The 26,020-nt window shown below is 36.7% G+C and overlaps 1 protein-coding gene across 8 annotated transcripts in view; it reads left to right on the forward strand.

Moving 5' to 3' along the window:
* Window positions 1-26,020, forward strand: part of DENND1B (DENN domain containing 1B) — a gene marked incomplete at its 3' end in the record, with an annotated part of 254,700 nt that overhangs the window by 161,343 nt on the left and 67,337 nt on the right. For all 8 annotated transcript variants that reach the window (XM_082425576.1, XM_082425578.1, XM_082425579.1 and 5 more), the window contains 2 exons: window positions 4,606-4,731; window positions 16,386-16,487. In XM_082425576.1, coding sequence (XP_082281702.1) covers window positions 4,606-4,731; window positions 16,386-16,487 — 228 coding nt within the window. The remainder of the gene's footprint in view (window positions 1-4,605; window positions 4,732-16,385; window positions 16,488-26,020) is intronic.

A 26,020-nucleotide genomic window follows, 5' to 3' on the forward strand; every position in this document is an offset into this window, starting at 1 on the left:
GCGGACAGATTTGAAATCTATATCAGAGGTCGAACAGCTGGGGCTCAGTGATTACTGCTTATGGAAGATGAGAAAGGGTGCCGCGTTGAGAGGACCTGCAAGGCACCTAGATGCACGGAAGTGACACTGACATTGGACTTGAGGTCGAGTAAGAGCAATTTTGGTTGTGATCATTTTGAGATGCCTCTGAAGGGAAAATAGTTGTAGACGACACCATATTTTAGGTTTTGAAAGGTAATTTAAGCACTCAGAGAAACAATGTCATGATACCCTCTGGGAGTGTATCATATGTTTTTCATTTAATAAATGTTAAAGGTTACTGTTTTAATCCTTAGATAGAAGCATATTAGAAAATTATATTAAGAAGGAAGGGTTAATTTTATTGCTTAAAAAACTGAACATTAGAAGGATTAAAGAAGTGTAGGGATTTGATATCTGATTCATACAATGACCATAACATGTTTCATGGAAGAATAAAAGACTTTAACCTTGTAACTTTTTTCTAAGGCAAATAATTATTTGAAGCATTAACTTTTCTGAATGGACGTAGTTTCTAGAGTGCAGCTTAGTTAGGAAAAAGGATACTTAAAGACATTACAGAGATGTTTCAGGTCATGTAGGTTGTCCAGATGTTATTCCTGAACATTTATTTTTACCTTCTGTTCTTTACCCTGATGTTTCTCTTTGTGATCCTAAAAAGTAAAATGAAAATTTATGGGTTACAGTGATTGATTTATTTTTCCTGAGAAGACACATCTAAAAGTCAAGAGAAAATTTCTGTCACTTCTCTGAAAAACTCAGCTCCTTTATGTCACCTCCCTTCCTAACCCCTGGTTGGCATAATTGCTTCATTACTCAGCCCGTGTGCACGTGGCTTGCACTCTTTTATTTATACCTGTTTGCTGTGTTTACTCATGTAATTCCCTCCTTTTATTCATGGTCATTTAGTGCTAAGAGGGTAAAAGTGGAGAATTGGTGGTAATATTATTCATGTTGCAGTGAATTCCCACTGTGCTCAAACCCAGGTTATAATTCCTCCTGTGGATGGCTGCTTTAGAAGCCTGGATTCTCGTTGTATGAAAGGAATTTGAACATTTGATAAGAGCAGTGAAATGACGTTTATTCTGAAGTTTTTTTCGCTGTTTAACTTTTTTTTGCAGGGGAGGTCTAGTATGATACCTAATTAGACTTAAAAAATAATTTATATGCAGACTAAAAAATGTCATAATAAAATAAAATGTCAGTTTTCAAGTCATCTTTAGCCATCGGAGATTGAAGCTTACTTTGTTAAGACTAAAAAGAGAAAACAATTGATACTTTTTCAGGATCACATGATAGGATTTTGTGATAATAGACATGTGACCAAGGTTCCAAATGCTTTTCTGAATTCAGTTATATGTGAGTATAAACTTTAGGATCTCATGGAAAGATGTACATTTATTTCATAACTAAACTTAGAAGTTCGGAAATTAAAGCAGAAAATGCTATTTCCCAGACCAAGTATTTTAAATAAGTGCAGAAGATGTATCACCTTATTTATAGATAAAAACTGCTAAAAGCTATTTAGCTCTGCAAAGCGTAGTGGTAACTGGTGATAATTTACTCCAGTGGTCTAAAGGACAGGAGAATAGCAAGGTTGACACAATCATTTTATGTTAGAGTAATATCCTAGTAGCTGACGCTGACTATTAAAAAACCCTTTCATTTTTACAGGCTGTTTTTGGGCACTCATTGGTGCATACAGAAACACTTAACTCAGCTGCCCTTCTGGTCTCTGAAAAATAGGAACCACCTCAGAACTACTGACGGTCGAAGCCCACCTAGAGTAGGTGAAGGAAGAACTCCTTATATGCTGTTTGTAAAGGTTGAAATAATGTAGAAATAGGTAAAGGAAAAACTTAACCATATTTCTTGCTAGTCTCACATGTCTGTATGAAATTATATAGTATGCTCATATAGAATAGCGCGGTCCAATAGAAACATAATATGAGCCACATATGCAATTAAAATGTTTCTGGTAATCATGTTAAAAAGTAAAAAGAATAGGTGAAATTAATTTTAATAATGTATTTTATTTAACCCAGTATATTCAAAATACTGTTTCATCATGTAATTAATAAAATTATTAATGAGGTATTTTGCTCTTTTTAAGTCTTCAAAATCCAGTGTATTTTTTTTTACACTGATAGCAAATCCTAATTTGGGCTAGTCACATTTCAAGTGCTTGTGTGTCTAGTGGCTACCGTTTCGGACAGTTCTCGAACAGGTATTTTCTTCTTTCCTATTTTCTGTAGAGCTCTTGAGGAAGTTCAGGAGCTATCACTGACTAATTTTGGAAGTGAAGGCTACCTCGTTATGATTTGGTTAGGAAGGGCTTGAGGCAGCGTGATGAATACCCTGGATAACTTATGCAGCGATTAAGCCATCAAGGACTTGGGGTAATAAAGGGTGAGGGGTGGTTTGACTTGCCTCCAGTCTCTGGGAGCACATGTGTCATGATTGTCCTCAGGATTCTTAATTTGTGGAGAACCGAATTGTCACTTCCAGATTTTATAGAAAAACACATCTTGAGGAATTTTCTTTTACAAAGATACAAGGCATGACATTTTAAAATGTTTTTTGTTTTCTAAAGTAAAATTAAAAATAACCCAATCATTTTCTTTTTCTAATACTTTGGAAGACTAGAATCTTATTCTTTCCATCATAAGCCTTTTTAGGGGGCAATAATGAAATACATGTGTTGATTTTCATCCCCATTGGTTTTTTTTAAAGGCATTTGAAACCTAAAAAATAACATTATTACAGATTTCAGAATAAAGGACATTAAGTCAGAGGTTTGTTTTTGCATCCTTCAGCTGTATTTATTTTTGAATATGTGGGTTACCTAAAAATATGCATTAATTGAGGTTAGATTTTAATAATAAAAACTTCTTCTTAAATGAATCCTGATTTATGCACTTTGTGGGCTAAATGAATTAGGCTCTAAACTTTTATCTGAATCTATGGAGCTTGGATATAAATTGAAAAGATCACAGCTATGGGGAAAGACCTATACTGCAAAGGCCTTTCTGCATAGATTATGAACATCATAACTCAATAATTTTTTCAAAACTGTGGTTATAATTGGACCCAATGGGGGTCTCTGTCTTTGATCAGATCACAGTAACTGTGACTTTACACTGGAAAATGTCACTACTGTGAAGGTTTATCACCTGTAGAGCTGGTCCTTCCTCTGATGCTGTGTTCCTTTCTCATTAGCATTATTCAAAGTTTAGTTGTTAATTAGGTTGACACTTCAATTACAATCATCATCCACAAGAGTAGTCAGGGCTGCTTGTATAAAGAAATAAAAATATTCCTCCTTGCATATATATGTAAAGGAGGAATGACATTGTTTTGTTATCCGGTAGTATCGTAAGGGTAAGAACATGCTCTGATAAGGGAACAATCCAACCAGACTTTGTCCCATCAGTTTTTTCTTAAGAAAACAGAATTTCTACGTGACTTCACGTTCCCATGTAGAGCGTTGACAAGTAATGTATATGAGCATCAATGGTATTTTTTAAGTGTACAGAGTGTAGTTCTTATTATCTGTGAAAGGAATTGGTCAAGTGAATTGGATGCATAGGAACAGATCACATCACCTCCCCTTTAAAAACTAAGAGTGTGCATCAGGAGGTTGATTACTCTTGGAAAATACTCATCTGAGTAAGGGCTGTTCGTAAATAGCATGCATTCTCTAAAATACACACAACCTGAAATTATAGGATGCAAGTGTATGAAAAATTATAAAAAACGTAGGTGCCTTTTAAAATTTCACAAATTCCTAGATAATACATTTTTCTCTGATTTTAAAACATTATTAACGTGATTACTGGTTCATAAGGCAATAACGTTGACCTCGAAACCTGCATGTGGTGGTGGAGAAAACTGGACAGAACTGGGTTGAAATCTCAGTTTTGCCACTTAGTAGCTAGATATTGAGGGCAAGTCGATTCACATGCTTGAGCCCCTGTTTCTTCGTAAATGGTAACGTGAGTACCTTTCGTAGAAGACTCTGAAGATCAGATGGGACAGTGTCTAACGAGCACAACACAATTCCCCACTTGTGGAAGGTTCTCAGTAACCTGAACTTCCCTCCCCTCTTTTTATCTAATAATGGTGAAAACTATTCGACAAATGACTGGAAAATTATTTACATATACAAACGAAGCTTCCAAAAATAAAATTAAATAGCAAGCAGTCGAACGCTACCCAACCGGCTTCGTCTCCAAACAAGTAGACACATGTTGTAATTGCTAAAAATCTGCAGAAAAGTGGCTCACAAGCAGTTTACTGTAAAATAATTAAAGCTTATTTATGTCAAGAGGGCTTGGGAAAAAAAGAGAGCACAAACCCGTTTGCATTAGCACATTACTGTGGGCCCCTGCTTTCCTTTCAATTAACAGAGCAGCAGGTGCTCCCTGCAGTTAGAAGATAAGCTGTCGGGAGGAAGATGAGGCCTGGGCTGACCTGCACACGCTGCGCTCTGCCTGCGCGTCGGGCTCGTGCCTCGCTGTACCAATTTCTGAGGTGTGAATTTAACGGCTCCTCTCTGTCACGCAGGTCTCGGCCCTGAAAAATAAACTGAAGAAGCAGTCTACAGCGACGGGGGACGGAGTGGCTAGGGCCTTCCTGAGGGCGCAGGCTGCTTTGTTTGGATCCTACAGAGACGCCCTGAGATACAAACCTGTAAGCGTTTTATTTCATCACTGTTTTAATGTGCGCTTGTGTGGTTCTTTGGAATGGGGCAGAAAAAGAAACATTTTAATATCCCCACCCGAAAAAGTATCGTAAAGGTTTTTGAGAATGCAAAATAATATGCTTTAAAACATGATGTTCCACCTCCAGTTTCTTGACTTTATGGTTTTAGTTCTTTTAGTAAATAACCCTGAGTTAATATTTCCCACATTTCTCTTGCATGGCACCTTGTTAATTGTTCTAAAATTGGAATTCTTCCTCGGAATTAATTAATGAATTGTGTTACTACGTCTTAGAGTAACTACCCAATCTTGTTAAGATTACTAAGAAATTAACCAGACAGTTGGGTTTATTAGATTAGAGTTTAGAAATGACAAGTATAATGTGAAAGTTTAAAAATATTAGAACTTGAACATTTTGCAACATTTGGAAATTTATTGTCTTCCTAATTCATAACACTTTTCTACGTGGGCTTATCTATTTAGCATATCCTAGCTCACTTTGCCATTTCTTTCTTGTTTTAATACCCCCCAAATGATTATTATATAGAATTGCAACCCAAGTTTTTAGATGGTCCAACAAGGTATAAATTAAAATGTTTTTTTCTCTCAGAATTATTGGTTAAGCATGTTAGTCTGATTTTACGAAAATGATTACACTGCCCTTTCATGACCAGGTGAATAAATGGATTAAAAATATTGAGTTAGTAATAAGTAATAAGACCTGTTATCTAATGGGAATTTCACCATTGTTAAGGCTGTGTAACTTCGACCCATTTCTTTAGTCTCTCTCAACTTCCATCTTATTTGTAAAATGAGAATTCTTATACCTTCTCTGTCTACCTTTCAGGGTTGGTGTGTAAATCCTGTCATAAACCATGAAGCACTAAACAAATGTGAACGGGTTATATGCTTTCCGAACTGACTTCTAAATTAGTAGTTCCCACCCAGTGGCTCTTGTACCTCTGAGGAGTTATTGAGTTAGGCAGATCAGCTGCTGTCTCTGGAAAAGTGCATATGGTCTAATTTGCATCCTAATCTTTTTGAAATAGGTGTGTATTTTTTAAAACATTATCTAGAACTCATAGTACCGTACAGAGTATACATATCTCACGTGGGGGAGTCTTCAAAAGTTATTGACGGTGACAGGGTCTCATTCTTCACAAGACTGGAAGCCAGTCATCCACACTACAGTAGAGCATAGTCATTAAAATTAGTGAACATCAACTGAAACAGAAATGGGTTCGAAAGACAAAATTAGTGATTGATTTTAGATATCAAATTCTTTGAAAGAGATTGCTTTCAAGTTTTACAGTACAGGAGGAAAGTTAAAAGTATCACTTTGCTTGAATTTTGCCACATTTAAATACTTATTAATCTATAAGCTACATTTTTCTTTTCATTTTCCTTTTTAAATTTGTAAAAGACTTCAGATTTGAGGAAAGCGGATTGAAGAGAAAATTTCCTTAAACGATTTAAATTATCAGTGTTGTTAGGTGACGGTTAAAATTATTAAAATATTCCATCTTGAACATTAATTACTTACTACAGTTTTTGTAGCTTGATTTTCTCCCTCTTTGAGCTTAATTGAGCCGATAGTAGGGGTACAGGATTTCAATGACTCTGACTTTTTTTTTTAAAGATCGTGAAAGCCAGATTCTCAGCATCTGTGGGAAAATATTTAAATTTGTCAGAGAATGTCTTTCCTGTTTATTGATCACATCTTATAAATTTATTTGTTAATTTATCTACATTTTTCCTTTTTATGTTTGATGTTTTCTCCTTCCCTTTCTACTGCTGGTTCTTTCTGGGAGTTGGGGGATGGTATTTTCATTCTGTATGCCTTCACATTTCTTTTGACTCAGTCTTTGAATGAAAGCTCAATTTTTAAAGTATACTGAATGTATTTGGACATTTTTTTCTTATATATTTTCAAAATAGTTTTTAAGGAAAATTATTTATTGTATATAAAATATTTGTTGTTTTTGTTGTTTTAGGTATTATCTTTACAAATAACCATGGACTCTTTTTGGACATTTATATAGCAGGCATATATCTTTGATATATTTTCTGATTGATGTAAAAAAAAAAAAAGAGCCAAGTTTAGAAGTTACAATTATTTCATGGTTTTGTCTCTTTTCATCATAAATATATTTTACTGGTATCCTCTAGCTACTGGAGTACAATTGGAAAGGGAAATATTACAAAATAGCTTTTAGTGGATATGAATTCTTTAACTAGGTATTACTTTTTGAAATTTCATAATTGTTTATACACACACAAAAAATGAACCAGTATTTCCCTTACATTTGACAAAATTGAACCTGTTGATTGGTCTGTGACGGACCAGAGTCTCAGGGCCCTGCCTTTGCCTGGCGTTCAAGGCCCTCGTGATGGGCAGGTGGTCTGTGTCTTCCTTTATTTTTTTTCAAAACTTTGACCTCAACTCAGAGAATTCTGCCTGAGGCTCTAAATGTCCCAAGCTTCTCAGGCTTCCAAACCCTTATTTACAGTGTTCTTTCTTCCTGGCAGTGCTTTTATCTTTCTAGCTTTTAATGGCCATCTAGTTCTTTCCTGATCCTTGAAGCAGTAGTTTATAGTGACACTTTCTTTCTGTGAATTGATTATATTTACTTTCCTTAACACATTTCTTTTCCCTTTTTTATATATTATTTATTATAGTTCTTATATTATTATTTTTCCTGACATTAATAATTTATTAATTGCTATTAAAATAATAACTGTTGAGCGCCCACTGGATACCAGGCATTGATGGGCCCTTTGAATTAACTCTTTCATTTAATCTTTACAAGCCTCAAAATATTACCCCTTTCATTTTAAAGATAAGAAAAGTGATGCTCATAGAGTTTAAAAACCTCCGCTAAGGTTCCCCAGCTGGTGACGAGCGGGGCTGCATCTGGATCTGTCCTTCCCACGGTCCCGGTCCTGCTTCAGCGTGGAGGAGTGTTTCGTTCCATTAGGCCTCCATCCTCATATCATCTACTCCTTGAGATAAATTTTCTGAACTTACATTTCTTCTCAATGAAGATATATGGAAGACACTCGGTATACATTTGTGTAAAGACTGAACAAACAGTACACAATCTTAGGAATTTTCTCAAAAGGTGCAGATGGTATAGGCGTCTCATAGAGTACATATAAGTTGGTGAAATAATTTGTTACTCATGCCATATATTTCCATGCATGGTTTTGTCCACCTGGGGTGACTGCCACCACTCAAACTGCTTCTTCCTCTTCCCTCTGCACCCTCTGGAGTGGCACTGGGGAACCAGCTGGTTGTGGGTTGTGAGGGAGAGCCCTCAGGATGATCTGAATATTCATTTTCAAATGCACATGCCAAATACTGCCAAAGAGTAACTTATTTTATAAATTAAGCACTTAGAATGTCTAAGTGACAACACTTAATATGTTGTCACTTTTCTCCTAGTGCCTAATTTACACTCTCTGAATGACACACTGACATGATTGACAAATAAATGGTACCTGCTCTTAATTACAGAGAAAATTATAGAACTCCTTAAAGTTTTTGGAAAGTGATTTCAATAAAACAATGGATGTTTTGTTGGTTTTGGATTTTAGCCAGCAGCAAGTTAGCTACTTTTTAAGAATTCAAAAACGGGAGATCAAGCTAATGTGCTAAATAAATGGAAGAAAAGTGCTAAGGGCACAGACTCTAAAACAGAGCTTGAATCCTCATTCTGTGGCTAACTAGTTGTATGACTTTGGGCAAATAACCTCTTAGTGCTTTAGTTTCCTCATGTGTTTTTTAAAAAAAAAAAAGCAGTAATACTTCTTGGGTTGTTCAGAGGATAAAATGAGTTCATATATGTAAGTTACTAGAGCAGTGCCTGGCATATAGTTAATGCTCTATATATTAGCTATGATCATTAAAAATGACATTTTAGAAGTAGTAAATTTGGTAAGGAAAATTCCCTTAGCATAGCTAAAATAAAGTACCCTCTGCTGATCCCCCAAAAGAAAAACATTGCCATAAACATGAGAATACTTTTAAATGATTGCATTAAGTAACTAATAAAGGATCATCATTTGTACCTCTGTATCATTTGTATCACAAGCTATTAAAAAATAAAAGTCAAATTTTTGACCAACAGCTAATGCTAAAGAAATGTTTGCCTGAGTTTAAATATTGCTTAGTATATTCAAAAGCATATACTTTATTACCCTAAGAGCATAGAGATAATGCTGAAATCTGTTCCTTTGAATATTTAGGATGATGTCTGTAGTTTCAAACACTCAAGCTTTTCTGGGCTGCTGTGAGCCTTGCTAATAGATAAAAAGGAAATTCTTTTTAAAATAAAGATTAGCTAGTGATCTGGGCCCGTGTTTGACTGGTAGCAAGAGCTGTCCTTCAGACATTTTTTGGATTATGTTCCTTTAAAACATTATCAGCGAGTTATATTTTGTGATTAAGTTCAAGCAATTTAAGTACAGGATTGACATCCATAATTTAAGTGGCCGATCACTAAATCTTTGCCTTAAAGCTTCCATTTAACAAATTTGTAACTGCTAACTTGTTAGAGACTTCAGAATCCGAGTTGGACAGTTTAGGTACTCTCCCCTCGCAGTGATGTGGTTCCCAAAGCATGTGAGGTACCCACTCATCTTATTACCCAACCTTGAGTACTTTTTGACCTTAAGATGGTTTCTACAAAAGAAGTATTTGGTATTTGGCTTTCAGATGGAATATGGTTGCATCCTCTTTCTGCTCTTTTTTTTTTTTTTAATAGAGAGGGAATTTTGCTTAATTTTTTAGCGAAAATGTAAAAATACTGCACAACTAGTATGGGGCAGGGAGAACTGGGGACTTGGCTAGTACGGGTTCCATCTGTATATCACTGGTAATATGTGTCATGAGAATAGAGGATGTTTGTCCTTAAATTGTGGGGCAGAGAAATGTATTTTATCATAGTATGTATAAAATTAATACATAAATTATTGATCTTTTAAAGTGTTCATGTTTATCCAAAGTGCTAGAAGCAGCTGTCCCTAAAAAAAATATCAACTTCTTTTCCCATCTTAACTTGCTGAATCACAGGCCGGTGGAACATTGACAGCTATGTTTTTTCAAGACAGATCTAATAACTTAGGATACACTCCTGTAATAATATGTACATAAGAGGAGATTTTTGTTAATAATGACTAAAGTTTATGATGTGAACATGCGACTTTTCACGAACGATTCTCAGCAATTAAAGCATTGTTTTCATGGTCACTAAACTGAGAGTAGATATGCCATAATAATAGCACTGGGACACTTGGAAGACAGATGCTACATAGCCTGAAAAATCTTTCTTACTGTTTTCTATGAGAACCTAACTGTATTTTAACATTCCCACGAGACAACTGGTAGCCGAATCTTTCAGAGAATTAAAAAATGTAAATATACCATCATTATGCAGACATTTTTGCTTGGTTTGTTTATACTCCTTTTGAAACAGTGACATGACATATGACGTCCAAGTGTGTTAAGGAACTGAATAAGTACTATGTTGATGCTTGGGATTTTACTTCACATTTTTGTACAGTAGTATTCTTCCTGACACCTTCCTTTTTTTTTTTTTTTTTTTCCAATATGAACTTTTGCTAAGTCATACACATTCTTAAAGCATAAAGATCTAGTCTATGTTTTAAGTATTTTCTTGCTCTTGCAAAGTTTCCCACTCCGGAGAATAGTCTAGAACTTGAAACACATCTATTCTTAAAAACAAACTAAACAAAAATGTTATGTTAATTCAATAACGATAACTTCTCTGAAGCTGAACATAGTAATAGGGTAGGAAAAACAGCTCCATTTCATCCATATCTTACCTGTGCCTTAATTATCCTATAAAAGTAATTCAGATAGTAACTAGTGGGTATTTATTGAACACACAAGACACAAGGTACTGTGTTGGGTGCTACAGGGAATGCAAAGATGAACATTTAATACAATGCAGAAAATGAGTGCTAAAGGAAAGAGACAAATGTCTCTGGATATTCGGAGGATGGAGAATTTACTTCTAGAGGTAAATCCCGTGGTCCGTATGGGCCAGATTGGTGCCAGTGGAGGGCAGTTCTGAGTAATTTAAATGCTGTCAGGTAGGAGTGACTTGCATTTCCCGGCACCCTGCAGGGATGGCACCCTTTTTCTTCCCAATCATTAGTCATTGTACAAGTGACTGAGAGTGACATTGTTCTTTGGGTAATCATGACTCTGCTCTGCTTTTTATGTTTTAAAAGGTAAATCAGTATGAGCTTTGGTGTTTTTACTATTGTCAGTGGCTCCTCATCGTAGAGTGCTGGTGTGTTGTTGATTCATCCTTAGAATGTGTTTGTTGACTGACATACTTAAATGTAATGGTGAGCAGTGCTGGTGTTTCCTTTCTGGAAAGTCTGGTTCTCTTCTCTGTAATAAGAACTTCATTCCTACTCTACGATGCATCATATTTTTCTTACATCCTTCCATGCTCCTTTGTGTGACATTCCAGTGCAGCGATTTTGGTTTTGATTCCTTTTCTGTTGCCTCATGACTGCTCCATGAGCAAAAGAGTCAGTTGCTTTACCGTCATGTCAGAATTTTCCCGTGAAGAGTTTTTCTTTTCCACCTTTTAATGTTTCTCCCTGATTATTCTGTGTCTCCACTGAACTATATATTTATTTACTTACTTTTCTGTCAATGAGCTATATAATTTTAAGGAATTAATTAGATTATAGATGAGTATTTCTCAGTTGCATAAATCTTTGTCCCTCAGTAGGGTAATCTGCTTAACTTTAATACCTAGCTCTTAACTGATTCACTTTGTTATAAAGCAGAAACTAACACACCATTGTAAAGCAATTATACGCCAATAAAGATGTTTAAAAAAAAAAAATACCTAGCTCTGTGCAGCTATTTCCTAAATATAGGTTAAACAACACATGTTCCAAGCCTGACTTTCTAGCTTGTGTTATGTACCTTCAGATGTCCTTCAAGCACCCTGCCAGCCTTCACTGTCCTAGAGGCCCTCCCCAGGCTGTACCGGCCGGCCAGTGATCTTTTCAGAGGAAAATTGCCCTTAGCTAAACGGGCAGGGCCTTCCAGGCACCTCAGCTTCTCCTCCACCCCTCCCACCGAGAAGCCCAGGTTCAGTGACTGACCCATACAGGAAGGAGGAAACTGGCTTTGCCTCAAGGCTGGATGGGCTCTGCCGCACGATTAGTGCTTTTCCATGGGTTCAGTCTGAAGCTGATCTCCAAATGAAACCAACATTCTTGCCTGTCTTTTTTCCCTGCCGTATCCTGTTCCCCTTAGTACCTATTTCCTGAGAATTCTCTGCCAGCGAATCACTTGAACAAGAATCCCTGTCCCAGGCTTGGCTTAGAGCCCAAGTCGAGACACAAGCCACAATTGATTTTACCAGATTCTTCTTAAACGTGGTTTTTGTTCTGTATTCCTAGTCTTTAATAAACAATACCATCTTCTGATCCTCAAGCTAGAAATCTGGGAGTCATCTTTGATCCCTGCTTGTCTTTTTCTTGTATATCTGTGGTTCTTAAACTTTTTGTCTCTGGATGTCTTTATACTCTTAAAAATTATCAAGGACATCAAAGAACTTTTGTTTATGTTGGGTCTATCTATCACTATTTACCATATTAGAAATGAAAACTGAATATATTTTAAATAGTTATTATTGATAATTTATTTCAAAACAATACAAACCAATAAAAAAGGAAGGAGAAAAAAATAATTTTTAAAAATGAAAAGGTAAAAACGCAAACCTACTAAGCTTAACATAAAACATATTTTCATGAAAAATAAGTCTATTTCTAAACAAAAAATTTGGTCAGAAGAATGGCACTGTTTTACATTTTTCCAAATCTCTTTACTACCCAACTTAAAAGAAGCTGGCTGGATTCTCACATTTGATTCTGCTTTCAGTCTGTTGCATTATTGCAAATTATGAAGCCTCTGGAAAACTCAGTCGGATCTCGTGAGAAAATGAAAGTGAAAGGGCAAATAACATCTTAGCACTATTATGAAAACAGTTTTAGTGTTGCAGACCCTATGAAAAGGTCAGAGTCCCTGGACCCACACTTTGAGAACCACTGCTATGTATCAGTTGATAAACAAGTCCTGTTGATTTTGCCATGAAATGTTTAGTAGCGTAATTAATCACATGAACTTCAAACTCTCACAACCTGGGTTAATCTACTTAAACTTTCTAAGCCTCAGCTCCCTCATCTGTAAAATGTAATAATTATCACAGCTTTTGTACTCTTACAGATTACATGATGTGGAATAAATAAAATATTTCATATAGTCTTGGATACCCAGAAATGGGATAATTTGGAGGTTGAGAGCATAGAGTGAATCCTGCCTCTAACAATTACAGTGCTGTGCAGTCTTGAGCAAGTTACTTAAACTTTGTTCTAGTTTAGTCATGTAGAGAATATGATGACAATAAGCTTGAGGTTTATATGCGTTAATATGTGTAAAGTGCCTGCCACATAAGTATTATGCAGTCATTAGCTACTGTTATTACTTTTAGTGTAGTCATAAGTGCCCTATAAATGTTAGGTAATAAGAGTCATTGCTGTTTCTTCCTTTCTGCTGCCTAGTTTGTCTTTTCTTGCCGATTTATTTTGTACTATTTATTGATCTGCCTGTTTCCATTATTTCCTCTTGCCTATGCGCTCTCCATTCCAAAACACGTACACACGCTTCTTTGAGCTGCTTGAGGCCTTCAAGGAGATAACTAACGTCTTAGAATGTGGCTCAGGCCTTTTCCAGGATGGCTCAACCTACCCTTTCTCTCCCTCTGGTGCTCTCTGTAACCCGTGTCCAGTAGCCACTAGGCCTCAGCCAACCTCTTATTATCCCACTTTGGTGCTTTCTCTAATTCACACCCACCCCAAGCACACTACCCATGTTTTGTCCATGTCTGTCCTCTCTCAAGACTGTCTTTTCTGTCTGTGTTTCATAAAGCTTCCATTCGTTTTCAAAACCAGCTCAGATTTCCTCTGTGAAGCCACAGATGCCCCCAGATTAAACCTTTCATACTGCAGGCATAAACTGGGAATTTAGTGGGCAAGACTGGATATGTAGTCACCTTACTTGGAACAAGACAGTTTTTGAGAAACTACTAAATCCTAATCCTGATTTTTAATCAGATCATAAATAAACCAGAAGATCCTAAGCAGAGTTCCTTCTTACCACGCCATCCAATTTGACTTGGATTGAAAAGAATCTGTTCCATAGGATACACCCCAAGGATGACAGCAATTGAGACTCTTGTGTATTAATACATAAAACTTTACAGCATTGTTAAACAAGCCTTATTTTTCTTTCCCCTGAGAGAAAATTCTAAGATGTGTCAGGGCTTTGTCTTCTTCGTAATCATTGAGATTCTTAGTGAACAAACTGTTGATCAATTAAAGGTTCAGTTGGAAACTTTTACCGTGATGGTTGTTACCAAGGACGGGGGGACAGCACATCTGAGCTTTCTCTGCTCCTTCTCCTGACAGATTGCAGGCAATTGCTACAAGATTAGTGAGGACAGAGTTCTTCCAGGTAGTTCACGTTGGCCGATGACTAGTTACGCCCAACTCTTGAGGAAGAGTTGGTAGACTTTGCTCCCATCCCTTCTCCCTGGAGACTTTCACCCCCGCTCTCTGCTCCCTCCAATCAGAAGAAATGCTTGCTTGTAACATCAGAAGTCTAAGCTTTTCAACTGGAGATAGAACTTTATATTTGAGTTGAAGACTATTCCGCAATGTTAATGACAACTTTTAGACATATTACAGACTGTAATAAAATCTCTCTCACATGTTTGGGGACGAAAAATCCATCAAATAAAAATTAAAATTATCAATAGTCCTGATTTCTTTGTTATAGCAGTGATATAGTTGGAACTGCCGTTAGAGGCAATGCTTTTGTTTATTTTTAAAATTTATATTTGCTTCTGAAAAGATAATATGTCATACGGAGCAAGGCTTTAGTTTACTTGCTATTTCATTTATTCACTTATAAAACATGTATTGGGCTCCCAGTGTAACTAGATATATTGCTGATATGAAGGATTCAAAAACAACAGATCTTTACCTTTAACAGGATTGCTTGTTTGTTGTTTTTCCCCCATTAGATTGTAAGTTCTATGATAGTGGCAAATATGGTATATTTTTGATTATCTAAAATATATTTATGTAAATTCAATTCTTAAAATATGTATTTAAAAATCATTCTCTAGCGCTTAAGAATGGCAACAATCTATATGAAAATGTATAATATTAGTTTTATTATAGATCATCAGCTGATGGCTGGTCTAGGTGGCATCAATTAATAGATTATCGAATTATCTTCTCCAGTTCTTAGTTTGAATTTTATTTTCTTCCCTTTGTAGCAGTGCTGTCAAAGAAAACGTTGTGATAAAGGAAGTGTTCTGTATCTGTGCCGTCGGATACAGTAGCCACTTGCGGCTGCTGAGCATTGCAAATGTGGCTGGTGCGACTGAGGAACTAAAGTTTTAGTCTTAATTTTAATAAATTTAAATAACCTTAAATGTGCTTAATGGCTGCTGTGTGGAGCAGTGCATTAACTTCCGGCAGACAGTGGTAACAGCTGAGTTATACAGATTGTTAGTCCCATTATTTTATTCATTCAGGAACCAGTTTTCAGAGTTTTACTTACAGATACCTGTAATCAAGACATAATTCTTTCTTAAAATTAAATTATAATTAATATTTTTTCAAAGTTCTGTTAGAAGGCGGACAAACTCAGTTTTTTCCTTTTTACTGCAGTGTAAAGACTGCTACAAGATTTACTATAAGGACTGAATCATTGTCTCTAATCTCTGTTTTCATTTTGATCGTTAAGTCACTTGTCCTCATCTGTGTTGAATGGGCAAGAGGACCGACCATTCAGGCTGTGGAGGGAAGCAGCAGTGGCGGGGGTCCGCCAGGGAGAGATGATTCCTGAGGTCACGTGTGGGAGTCTGTGGAATCTGTGTTTGGAATTAAAGTCCTTGCGATGGAGGAGGAGCGGCGAACAGCCCAAGCTGCCAGAAGACACTTGCCAAGTTGTGATTACTTAGCAAATGGGATAAGTTCAGGCAAATGCCATGTGAGGCTTATCCTAGAAAGTATCCAGTCAGAATTGTATTTGCAATCATGAATAGAATGTGATTGAAAGACCTTTTAATTAATTCAAAAAGAAATTAATGATCATACTATAAACGGCAAAAAGCATGCAGCAATTTTTACGGTAAGAATGTTTTCTAATCGGAATGAAATATAATTGTTGGACTTGTTCAGATTGTGTGCAATTTTTAATACTCACAATCAATCTAATGATATTAAATCTTTGGTTTTAGGGGATTTAGTCTTACTTTGAGGGAGTGAAAGTGACCATTTTTAAGAGCCCAAGGGATCCTTGATTAGGAAGCTATAACAGAGGCTTATCAGCCCAAGGAATATTTCTACCAGCCTGACCCCCAGCCATTATGTGTAAGGGTCTCACTCCCTCTACACTCTGAGCACCTTGAAGTTCTGTGTCTTACACTCCTGTGTGACCCCCTAGGTGCCTCTTCAGATAGACTGGTTTGTGCTGACTTTCTGTTGACGTCCCCGAAATTCTTTGTTTCTACCTAGGGTGAGCCCATCACGTTCTGTGAGGAGAGTTTCGTAAAGCACCGCTCAAGTCTGATGAAACAGTTCTTAGAAACCGCAGTTAACCTCCAGCTTTTTAAGCAGGTAAGAGTGGACCTCTACGTTTTGTTATGTAACAAGCTTACAGAAATGTAACAGAAATTTATAATGTAACAAGGTTACAGAAATGTAACAGAAATTTATAATGTAACAAAGTTACAGAAATGTAACAGAAATTTATAACACTTTTTTGTCACTGTAAAATTATGTCTGAACTTTGCTATTAAAAACTTCCTCACTGAAAGTTGCTCAGCTGATGGTCTCACAGAGGAGTATCCATGCGCAGCAGAAAAAGCAGTAAGACTGGTTATGTAAGGCATCTTTAGAAGGGCTTATCGTAGTGTGCTAGATGGGTATGGTAAACAAACTGAGTTTTTTAATAGGACCATCCCAATGCAATCCAGTTTATAAAAACGATTTATAAATATGTAACTTTTCAATCTTTGTAAAACTTTCCATAATCACAAATTAAAATTTCAGAAAAAATTTATAGTCCTTCTGTGTGTCTTGATTTCTGGCTCAGAAAATAAAACTGTCATTTCAAAAATCAGCAGCTTGACATCAGATTTCAGAAAGTTTAGATGCAGTGTCTCTTTCATCCCACTGTGTGATCATGGCAAGTTTCTTAATTTAGGCTTGCCATAGTTTCTGTTTATGTAATTTAAGTTAAGTTCTTAACACTTACTTTTCTTATTCCACATGACAATTTTAAGTGTAAAGTTAGCTATGTGAATTCAACATTTAATGAAGACCTACAGTGTGTCATAAACTGTGCTCGGGGCCAGGATGCAGACATGAATAAAAACTCAGTGATGCCCTTGAGAAGCGGACAAGTTAATAGAAATTCCTCTGTCTGTTAAGAGGAAAGAGACCAAATAACTCAAAATAAGCTTCAAATTAGATAAGTAAAGAAACCAGCATGGTGAAAAAAATCCAATACCATTTATCTGTATTCTGAGGAAGTTCTAAATAATCTGAGTTAGAAGAATGCTCTGTGGGGGGTATACCTGTCTTCCAATATGTGAAAGTTTACCTTAAAGAAAGGGGTAGATTTGTCCAGTACACAGCTCTCAGGAACAGAAAGAACCAGGTTTGGTGGGTTTCCAGATTAAAGATGTCTTGTGAGTTTCCAAGGATGGAGTGGGCTCCCTTTGGAGCTCTCTGTCCCTAGAGGGCTCCGGTATAGACTGCATTACTTCCCAGGGTTGGAACCGGATCGAGTGATGGTCTGTAAATGCTGACGTGTATAGCACAGTGCAGTCCCAGGCGAGTCGTCCAGGGCATGCTTGTTGAGTTAAATATCAGTGCCCTTGCTGTGTTTTTGTCTGTCAAGAGGAGATAGTTGTACCTCCCATTGTCAAAGCTGAGTTGTGAAGCTCAAATTATATGGGGGTCAAGGACTGAATGATTGGGTAGAATGACGTATTACTTCCCTTTTTGAGATTCTGTAACTAGAGTCTTATCGTCTGATAAAGTTCATACGTGGTCTTTTTTTTTTTTTACGTAACTACAAAGAGCATATGTATTTTAGGAGTCAGGTAGAGTTGGGTTAAACCTTGGCTTTGTCACTCAGTAGCTTTTTGTTCATAAGTATCTGTTTCTTTTTCTATAAAATAGCAAGTATCGTACGCTGCCCCACAGGTTGTGATACAGTTTATGTGAATTAACACCTGTGCACTCTCAGCTTGACAGTGCATGAAATTTTGTGGGAGCTCATAAATTTTAGGGTCTGCCTCATCCTTAGAGCACTTACATTAACAAAATACATATCTATGCAGGATTTTTTAAAAGTATAACTTGGTCAAAGAGGCTAAATGTAAAATATGAAAATGGTCAAAGTAGAACCGATTATAGGACAACTTGGATAGTCTTACATACACCAATTGACCGTGTTCTTGAACTTGATACTATTTTATGAACCTTAAGAAAGAGATAGTTGAAGGTATCCCTGAAAGGACTTGAGATTCTGTTGACAGCGTCACAAAGTTGTAAAGGTGAGTCAGGTCCAGCATCCGAGGTGCCGACAGTACAGTGTTGTGTGCTTTGGAATGTGTAGGAGTGTGGATCTCCTGCTAATGTTCTTACCACACACAAACAAACAGGAACATAAATGGACACAAGGAAACTTTTGGAGGTGATGGACATGTTTATTACCTGGATTGTGGTGATGGTAACAGGAGTATATACATCTGCCCAAACTCAGCAAATTGTCTGCATTAATTATGTGCAGTTTTTTGTATACCAGTTATGCTTCACTAAAGCTTGGGGGGAAAAGGGAAAAAAAAATAGGAATCGATTGATAAAAATTATCAACATAGATGAATTCTCAAAGACACTACTGATCTTTCTGAAAGAATATAAAAATATTTATTAGGTACAAATGATTAATATTCCTGACCATGAGTTTGTGATCCATTACGGGTCAAGAACTACCCAGGTCCTCTCTTTATTCGACAATTCTTATGCATCAAAATTGAGAGAACATGAACCCAGGAGAGAAGCATATAATTTTAAGGTAAGCATTAAAGTGAACTGTAATTTCTGATAATATGGCAGGGAAGGATTCAGAGCTCACTTATGTACTGAAACAATTTAAAATGCAGAATTTGAAAAAACATCTTGTGGTGAGGGTCACCAGAGACAAAGCCCAGTGCTTACTCTCCAAGATGAGAAGTGTGATAGGAGATTCAACTCCCATAAATCTGGGAAGACTTAGTGTAAAGGTAAACAAGAAATAAAGGTGCTCCTTCCCTTCAGCCACTTCCTGGGGATTGTACATCTGAAGCTCTGGCATGAGTGGAGGGGAGGAAAGAGCGCTGCTGAGAAGTTGCCACTCACCAGCATGCACAGGACTCTGAAGCCTGAATTAATAATTCTTGATTTGGTCTGAGCAAACCCAAGTCAAGTGTAAAGTTATCCTGACTGTTAGTGCCCTCAGGCAGAAGCAAATACGCATCCTCCTTGAGGAATCCACCTTCATCCAGGCATCAAGGAATTCTCCCAGCTAAGATCCCAAGGAGAAATTTCACTCCTAAAAGTCATTAGACACACGGGGAAACAAATCGTGAACCAGAAACAGCAGACAGAAACTGACTTGCAGAGACTTCAAATACTGGATGTAACAGAAGTAGAATATAAAATAGCTGTGCTTAAGATGTTCAAAGAAATAAAAGACAAACTTTAAAAATGTTCAAGGCGTAAAAACTTTAAAGAATGTAAAGACAATTTTAAGAATGTAGCAAATAAACTTCTGGTAAAGGAAGCATGTAATTTAGATGAAAGGAAATTGATGTGTTAATAGCCAGTCAGATCTAACTAAAGAGAGATTTGCTGAACTGGAAGATGTGAAAAAGAAATTATCCAGAATATAGTACAGAGCCATGAAGAAGTAGAAAATGTAAGAGGTTAATAAACATAAAGGGTGGAGTGGAAATGTCTGAAATCCATACAGTCAGTTCTGAAAGGAGCAGACAGGAAGTGGAGGAGAGATGCTGGTTGGAAGGACAGGGCCAGAGCCAGTTACGTGCACACTTTACAAATTCAGGAAGTCCCACATCTCCAAACTGAGGAAATAAGAAGAAATCTACACCCACACAGCAGATTCAGCTCTAAAACATTCAATAAAGAGGAAATTTTTTTAAAAGAGAAAAAACAGATTACTTTCAGAGAGCAAATACTGACAGATGACTTCACATCAGCAGCAGTGGAATCCAGAAGATACTGCCATATCTTCAGTGTGTTGAGAAAAAATACCTAGAATCCTACACCAACTAAAATACCTTTTAATTGCAAGAGTGCCATGAAGACATTTCCCTGCTAAAGCTGAGTTTGCCCTCTGTGTTGGCTTTAATGATGTGTCCGCTTGGTGAGGCTGCGGCCCCCAGTTATGTAATCAAATGCTAATCTAAGTATTGCTGTGAAGGTATTTTTACATGTGTAATTTAAACCCCTAATCATTTGGCTTTAAATAAGGAAGATAATCCTACATAAGCTGGGTGGGCCTGTCGGAAGCAGTTGGAAGGCTTGTAAAACAGGACTGAGATTTTCCTGAAAGAGAGAAGTTACGCCTGTGGGTGGCAGCATCGGCCCCTGACTGTGGTCCCACCTGCCCATGGTCTGTCCTTCCTGACTGCCTATCCTATGAATTTCTGACCTGCTTAGCCAGCCCTCATAATCATGTAAACCAGTTTCTTGTAGTAAATCTCATATGTATATATGTATCTGTCTATCTGTCTCTTAAATCTTTTACTGGTTCTGCTTCTCTGGTTGAACCCTGACTACCCTACCAACAGGAGAAAGAAATTCTTAAGGAAGTACTTTAAGAAAGTAATTCAGAGAGAAAGTTTTCTCAGATCCAAGATGGAATGTCTGAAATGCAAGAAGGAAGGAAGAGCAAAATAAATGGTAAATATGTTAATTAAATTTAACCAATATTTACTGTGTAAGGCAGGCCGGTTCTCCCACACATTCCAGAATCAAATGGTTCCACTTCAAATTCCAAAAAATTCCTGTTTTGACTATGGCAAAAGGGAGATACTCTTCAGTCTCTTTTGTAAGGCCAGGATAACCTTGATTCTAAAACCTAAGACAGCTTGAGAAGAAAACATTATAAGCCAGGCTCACTCATGCCCACATTTGCAAAAATTTAAACAAAGTATTTTCAGCCAATTCTAACAAGGTGTAAAAAGGATACTGCTTCATGGGCAGGTTGACTTTATTCCAGAAATTAAATGGTAGTTACACATTAGGAAATCTGTGAATGTAATTCACTACGTTAACTGATCATAGGAGTAAAATCATTAGATCATCTCAACAGATGCACAGATTTTTCATAATATTCATGAGAGTCATGATAGAAGCAAAAAGGCATGATTAAAGATATTTTCAGTAAATGTCATACTTAAAACACTAATGTTTCCCTCTGAGAAAGGTTCTATCTATTACCATTGGAACCCCTCACATATATAATTTAGCCAAAAAAACCATAAAGATTCAGAAAGTAAGACACCAAACTGACATTATTACTTTGAGTATAAAGACAAGTTACTTAGGACATAAAGAAATAGCCTAATGAATTTGACTTCATTGAAATTAAGAACTTTTGGCCATCAAAAGACTCCATATTTGCAATACTTTTGAACCACCCAAGAGTTTAGAAACTAGAATATAAAAAAACAAACTCCCTCATGTCAGTAAAAAACATATAATTGTGCAAAAGATTTGGATAAGCACATGCGAATGAAGAAACCTGAATGGCTAATAAAGATATACAAGATGCTCAACCTCATCTGTAATCAGAGAACAGCAAATAAAAAACATAATGAAATACCACCTCACACTCACCAGACTGGCCCAGTTTTAAAAACCTGAAAATCTCAAATTTTGGCAAAGACATGGAGCACGGGACCAAGTTTCAGCTGTTGAGGGGAGTGAAAATTTGCACAACTTATTGACAAAACACTTTGGTGCTATGACTTAAACTTCAGTTTCTTTTGACCCAGCAATTTCACTCTAAATTGTGCACCAAAAATCATCTACTAAAATTACTCATAACAGCAAAGTACTGCTGGTAATCTTAGACAGTCATCAGTATTAAGATGAGTAAATTGTTACATTCATACAATAGAACAGCTACACAACAGGGAGATGAACGAGCTTCAGTAAAACTAAATGTGAATGAATTAAAGGAACAAATCACTGAAGAATTGATACGATGAGTCCTTTTATGTAATAATGTTCAACAGCGAGGAAAACTAAATAATGTATTATTTAGGGAAACGTGATAAAACTATAAAGAAAGACAAGGAAAGGATAAGCTGAAAGGATTATGATCTTTTCTGTAGGGAGGAAATGTTCTGGTAGTTGGCTTTGTCATTATTAATTAGGCTATTAATTACTTAAGTTATTATTATTTAAATTCCTTAAGTGTTGTATAAAAACATATATATATATATTTTTTACTATTTCTGGATTCACCGGTAATAGGCTTTGTTTTCACTCACAGCTGACTTCTTATACTCTTTAGACCTCAGTTACTGCATCTGTAACATGAATTAGACTAAAAGGTCACTAAGTCTGAGATACCTTTCGGCTCTAACATTCCATGATACCATGGAATAAACATGGCTTAGACAGATGATAGGAAGTTCCATTTGGATAAATTCCTCTTTAGATAATGGATTTGGAAGGAATCCCAGAAACCACTTCTTAAACTCATGGCTCTGACAGCACCTTCTTTAGCTTGCAGCTTTACAGAGATTTAAGCTGTTATTTTTAGGTCTCTTCCTTTTGTTTCCTATTACACTAACCCAGCAGAGGAAATTATTTTCTTGGGTATTGTTTGTTATTAAGGCCACGGGAACTAAAGTTGTTTCTGCTCATTTTACTATACACTCTCCATGGCCAAGGACCGTGGCTGAACTTAGTGTGGAGATCCCAGAGCCTCATGCAGAACCACAGACCTGTGGGATGTCCATGAATACAGACTGTCTGTTCGCTGGCAGCCTAGGTCACTGTTGGACATCTGGAGCTCAAATATATTACAGTAGATACATTTTTTCCGCAAAATAATTCTGCTTGTCCATATTCTAACTTTATCAGAGTGGAAAATGATAGGGAAATTCAACTTGGCAAAACCTCTTTTAGTGTTCCTCATAAGATAATATAAATGTGTCTTTCTCAAACTTTCCCATCCAACAATGTTCTCATTCTGCATACTGGAAGAGAACACTTTTTTTTTTTTTTTTTTGGTTTGTAATTTTTCTTTTCTTTTTTCTTTTTTTTAACATCTTTATTGAAGTATAATTGCTTTACAATGGTGTGTTAGCTTCTGCTTTATAACAAAGTGAATCAGTTATACATATACATATATCCCCATATCTCCTCCCTCTTGCATCTCCCTCCCACCCTCCCTATCCCACCCCTCTAGGTGGTCACAAAGCACCGAGCTGATCTCCCTGTGCTATGCGGCTGCTTCCCACTAGCTATCTATTTTACGTTTAGTAGTGTATATATGTCCATGCCACTCTCTCACTTCATCTCAGCTTACCCTTCCCCCTCCCCATGTCCTCAAGTCCATTCTCTACGTCTGCGTCTTTATTCCTGTCCTACCCCTAGGTTCATCAGAACCATTTTTTTTTTTTCTTAGATTCCATATATATGTGTTAGCGTATGGTATTTGTTTTTCTCTTTCTGACTTACTTTACTTTGTATGACAGACTCTAGGTCCATCCACCTCACTACAAATTACTCAATTTCGTTTCTTTTTATGGCTGAGCAATATTCCATTGTATATATGTGCCACATCTTCTTTATCCATTCACCTGTCGATGGACACTTAGGTTGCTTCCATGTCCTGGCTGTTGTAAATTGTTTTTAAAAAGAGTGGGTGTGTGGTTTCTCCTGCGAGGGTAGCCTTTGTTTTTACAGCTGTAGTGAGTAGGAAAAGAGTCCTCTCTCTGCTCACTTACTGGCATATTGACTAGTAGTACTTCTTAGAATACTCTTGTTCTTTTTATCCGTGATACAACATTCCAACTTCTTCCCTTTCTCTAGGCAGTTCCTCCTGGGCCCTTTATCATTACGCTTGCCTCTGTCTGTACCCTGAATGTCTCTGTCCTCAGACCTCTATGTCTCTAGCTCATACCAGCTCACTGGGCTTCCTTATGTAGGACCATACATGTGTTAATTACCTATTATGATAAGTCCTAAACGTATCTTTAGTCTAGACCCGTGCAAATGTATACATGCGTGTATGCATATACATACACTCCTATACAAACACGTGCATCGCCCATATACATACGTGCATCTGCACATACACGCACATACTGGCCCCTCCTGCACCCCTTCTTTTGGGAACTAATTCTACCCTGTTGCCTAAACCAGAAAATTAGGTGTCATCTTTTCTCATTCCATCACCACGAACCTTTCTTGCACCCAGTTTCTAGTTGTTTACTATGTTCTGTTGATTCTGCTTTCTAAATGTTAGATTTACCTATTTTATTCTCCCCCGTTTCAGTGTCAGTGACTTGTTGGGCAACCGGTTTGTGTTCTTTCATTTAGCCCCCCCCTTTCAAGCCATCCTCCAGTCTGCTTTGAGAGCATTCTTTCTGAAAAGCAAATCTTACATCTTTCTCATTATATCTAGGGTGACGTTCACACCCTAGCCTGGCACACAGAATCCGTCATCTTCTGGCATTTGTCTCTCTAGTTTTTTCTCTAATACTTCTCTAAATACCCTTACTGCAGCCATTCTGGATGTTCGCTCTTAGGTCTCTGAAAATGGTTTCACCTCTTTATGCTTCTCACTTGAATTGTAATGGATACTTAGTAAATAGTGAGAGAATGAATGATGGTCATTATGAATAAATAAAAATAACATTTATTGGATATTGACTTACGCAGGGTACTGTTTGAGTGCTTTATCTAGACTAGTTTAATCTTCACAGTGACCTACTTTATTACTGCCACTTTGCAGGTTATACACCTAAATTATGGGGAGGTTAAATAATTTGCTAAGAGTGTACACAGCAGCTAGTATGTGGTAGAGTTAGGACTTGGATCCACGGAGCCACTAAGACTTACCGTCCCTTCAGGAGTAAGGGAATGAATAAATGCATCTGTGCTTGTTGCCTTCCTGTCTTCTCTGGCTTGAACGCTCTCTCTCCATTTTACGTTACTCAACTCAGTCATTCTTTAAGACTTGGTTCAGATGTCCCTTTTGCAGGTTCTTGATCTCTCAGTCTTTTATAAATTCCTTGCCTTTTAGCATCTTGGATTTGTACCGTATGATATTTGTTGGTTTGTTTGGCTCCTTCTTGAGTTGTAGGCTCTGTAAAGACAAGGATCATTTTTAAAGTGTTTGTATCCTAGTATCTAGTATATAGTAGACACTTAATATTGTTAAATAAAGAAATCAAATAAAAACTGCTATTCCTGTTATAAGAAATAGGCAGGAAAATGTCTTTATGATTTTGCTAGATGATGAGCTCATAAAATTGAATATAATGGATATTTTGTAAGCTCTTCATGTATTTCATTTGGGAAAATCCAAACATTGTAGGAGTCAGGTGTTTCAACTGAGTGGTGTCTGTAATTTCAAACCTAGAGTCACTTACTGGTATAGTGTGTAAAAGTGAAAATTCTGAGAGATCCTCCGCACTCTCTGTATTTTGTGCTATGACCCACTTTCTCTGACTTCATAAGATATTGGATAAAAGGAGTGGGTCAAAAGCCAAATATTTTCCTTTTATGTTAGCTGGAGATTTTAGAAAGCTTTTAACATAAATAATAAATTCTTATACATTTCTGCATTTTCCTATTGATCTTTTTTGAAAGAAGCACGATAGTTACTTATTTATGGTATGTCATCTATAGCTAAGATCAACACATGCATTCCTAGTGCTAAAAATTCAACAGTTCGGGAGTATTAGGAAATATTTGACATATGAATGGATGAGAGATGGTAATTGTATCAAGCACATATTTTATAACATGAAAAAAGAATAAAAATAACATGTAACATAGGTAAGACATGGACACCTATTGGTAGAAAAAGGAATACACAAGGAGCGAGA

This window comes from Balaenoptera physalus (assembly GCF_965194825.1).
Source record: "Balaenoptera physalus genome assembly, chromosome: 1".
In the NCBI taxonomy this organism is placed as follows: Eukaryota; Metazoa; Chordata; class Mammalia; order Artiodactyla; family Balaenopteridae; genus Balaenoptera; species Balaenoptera physalus.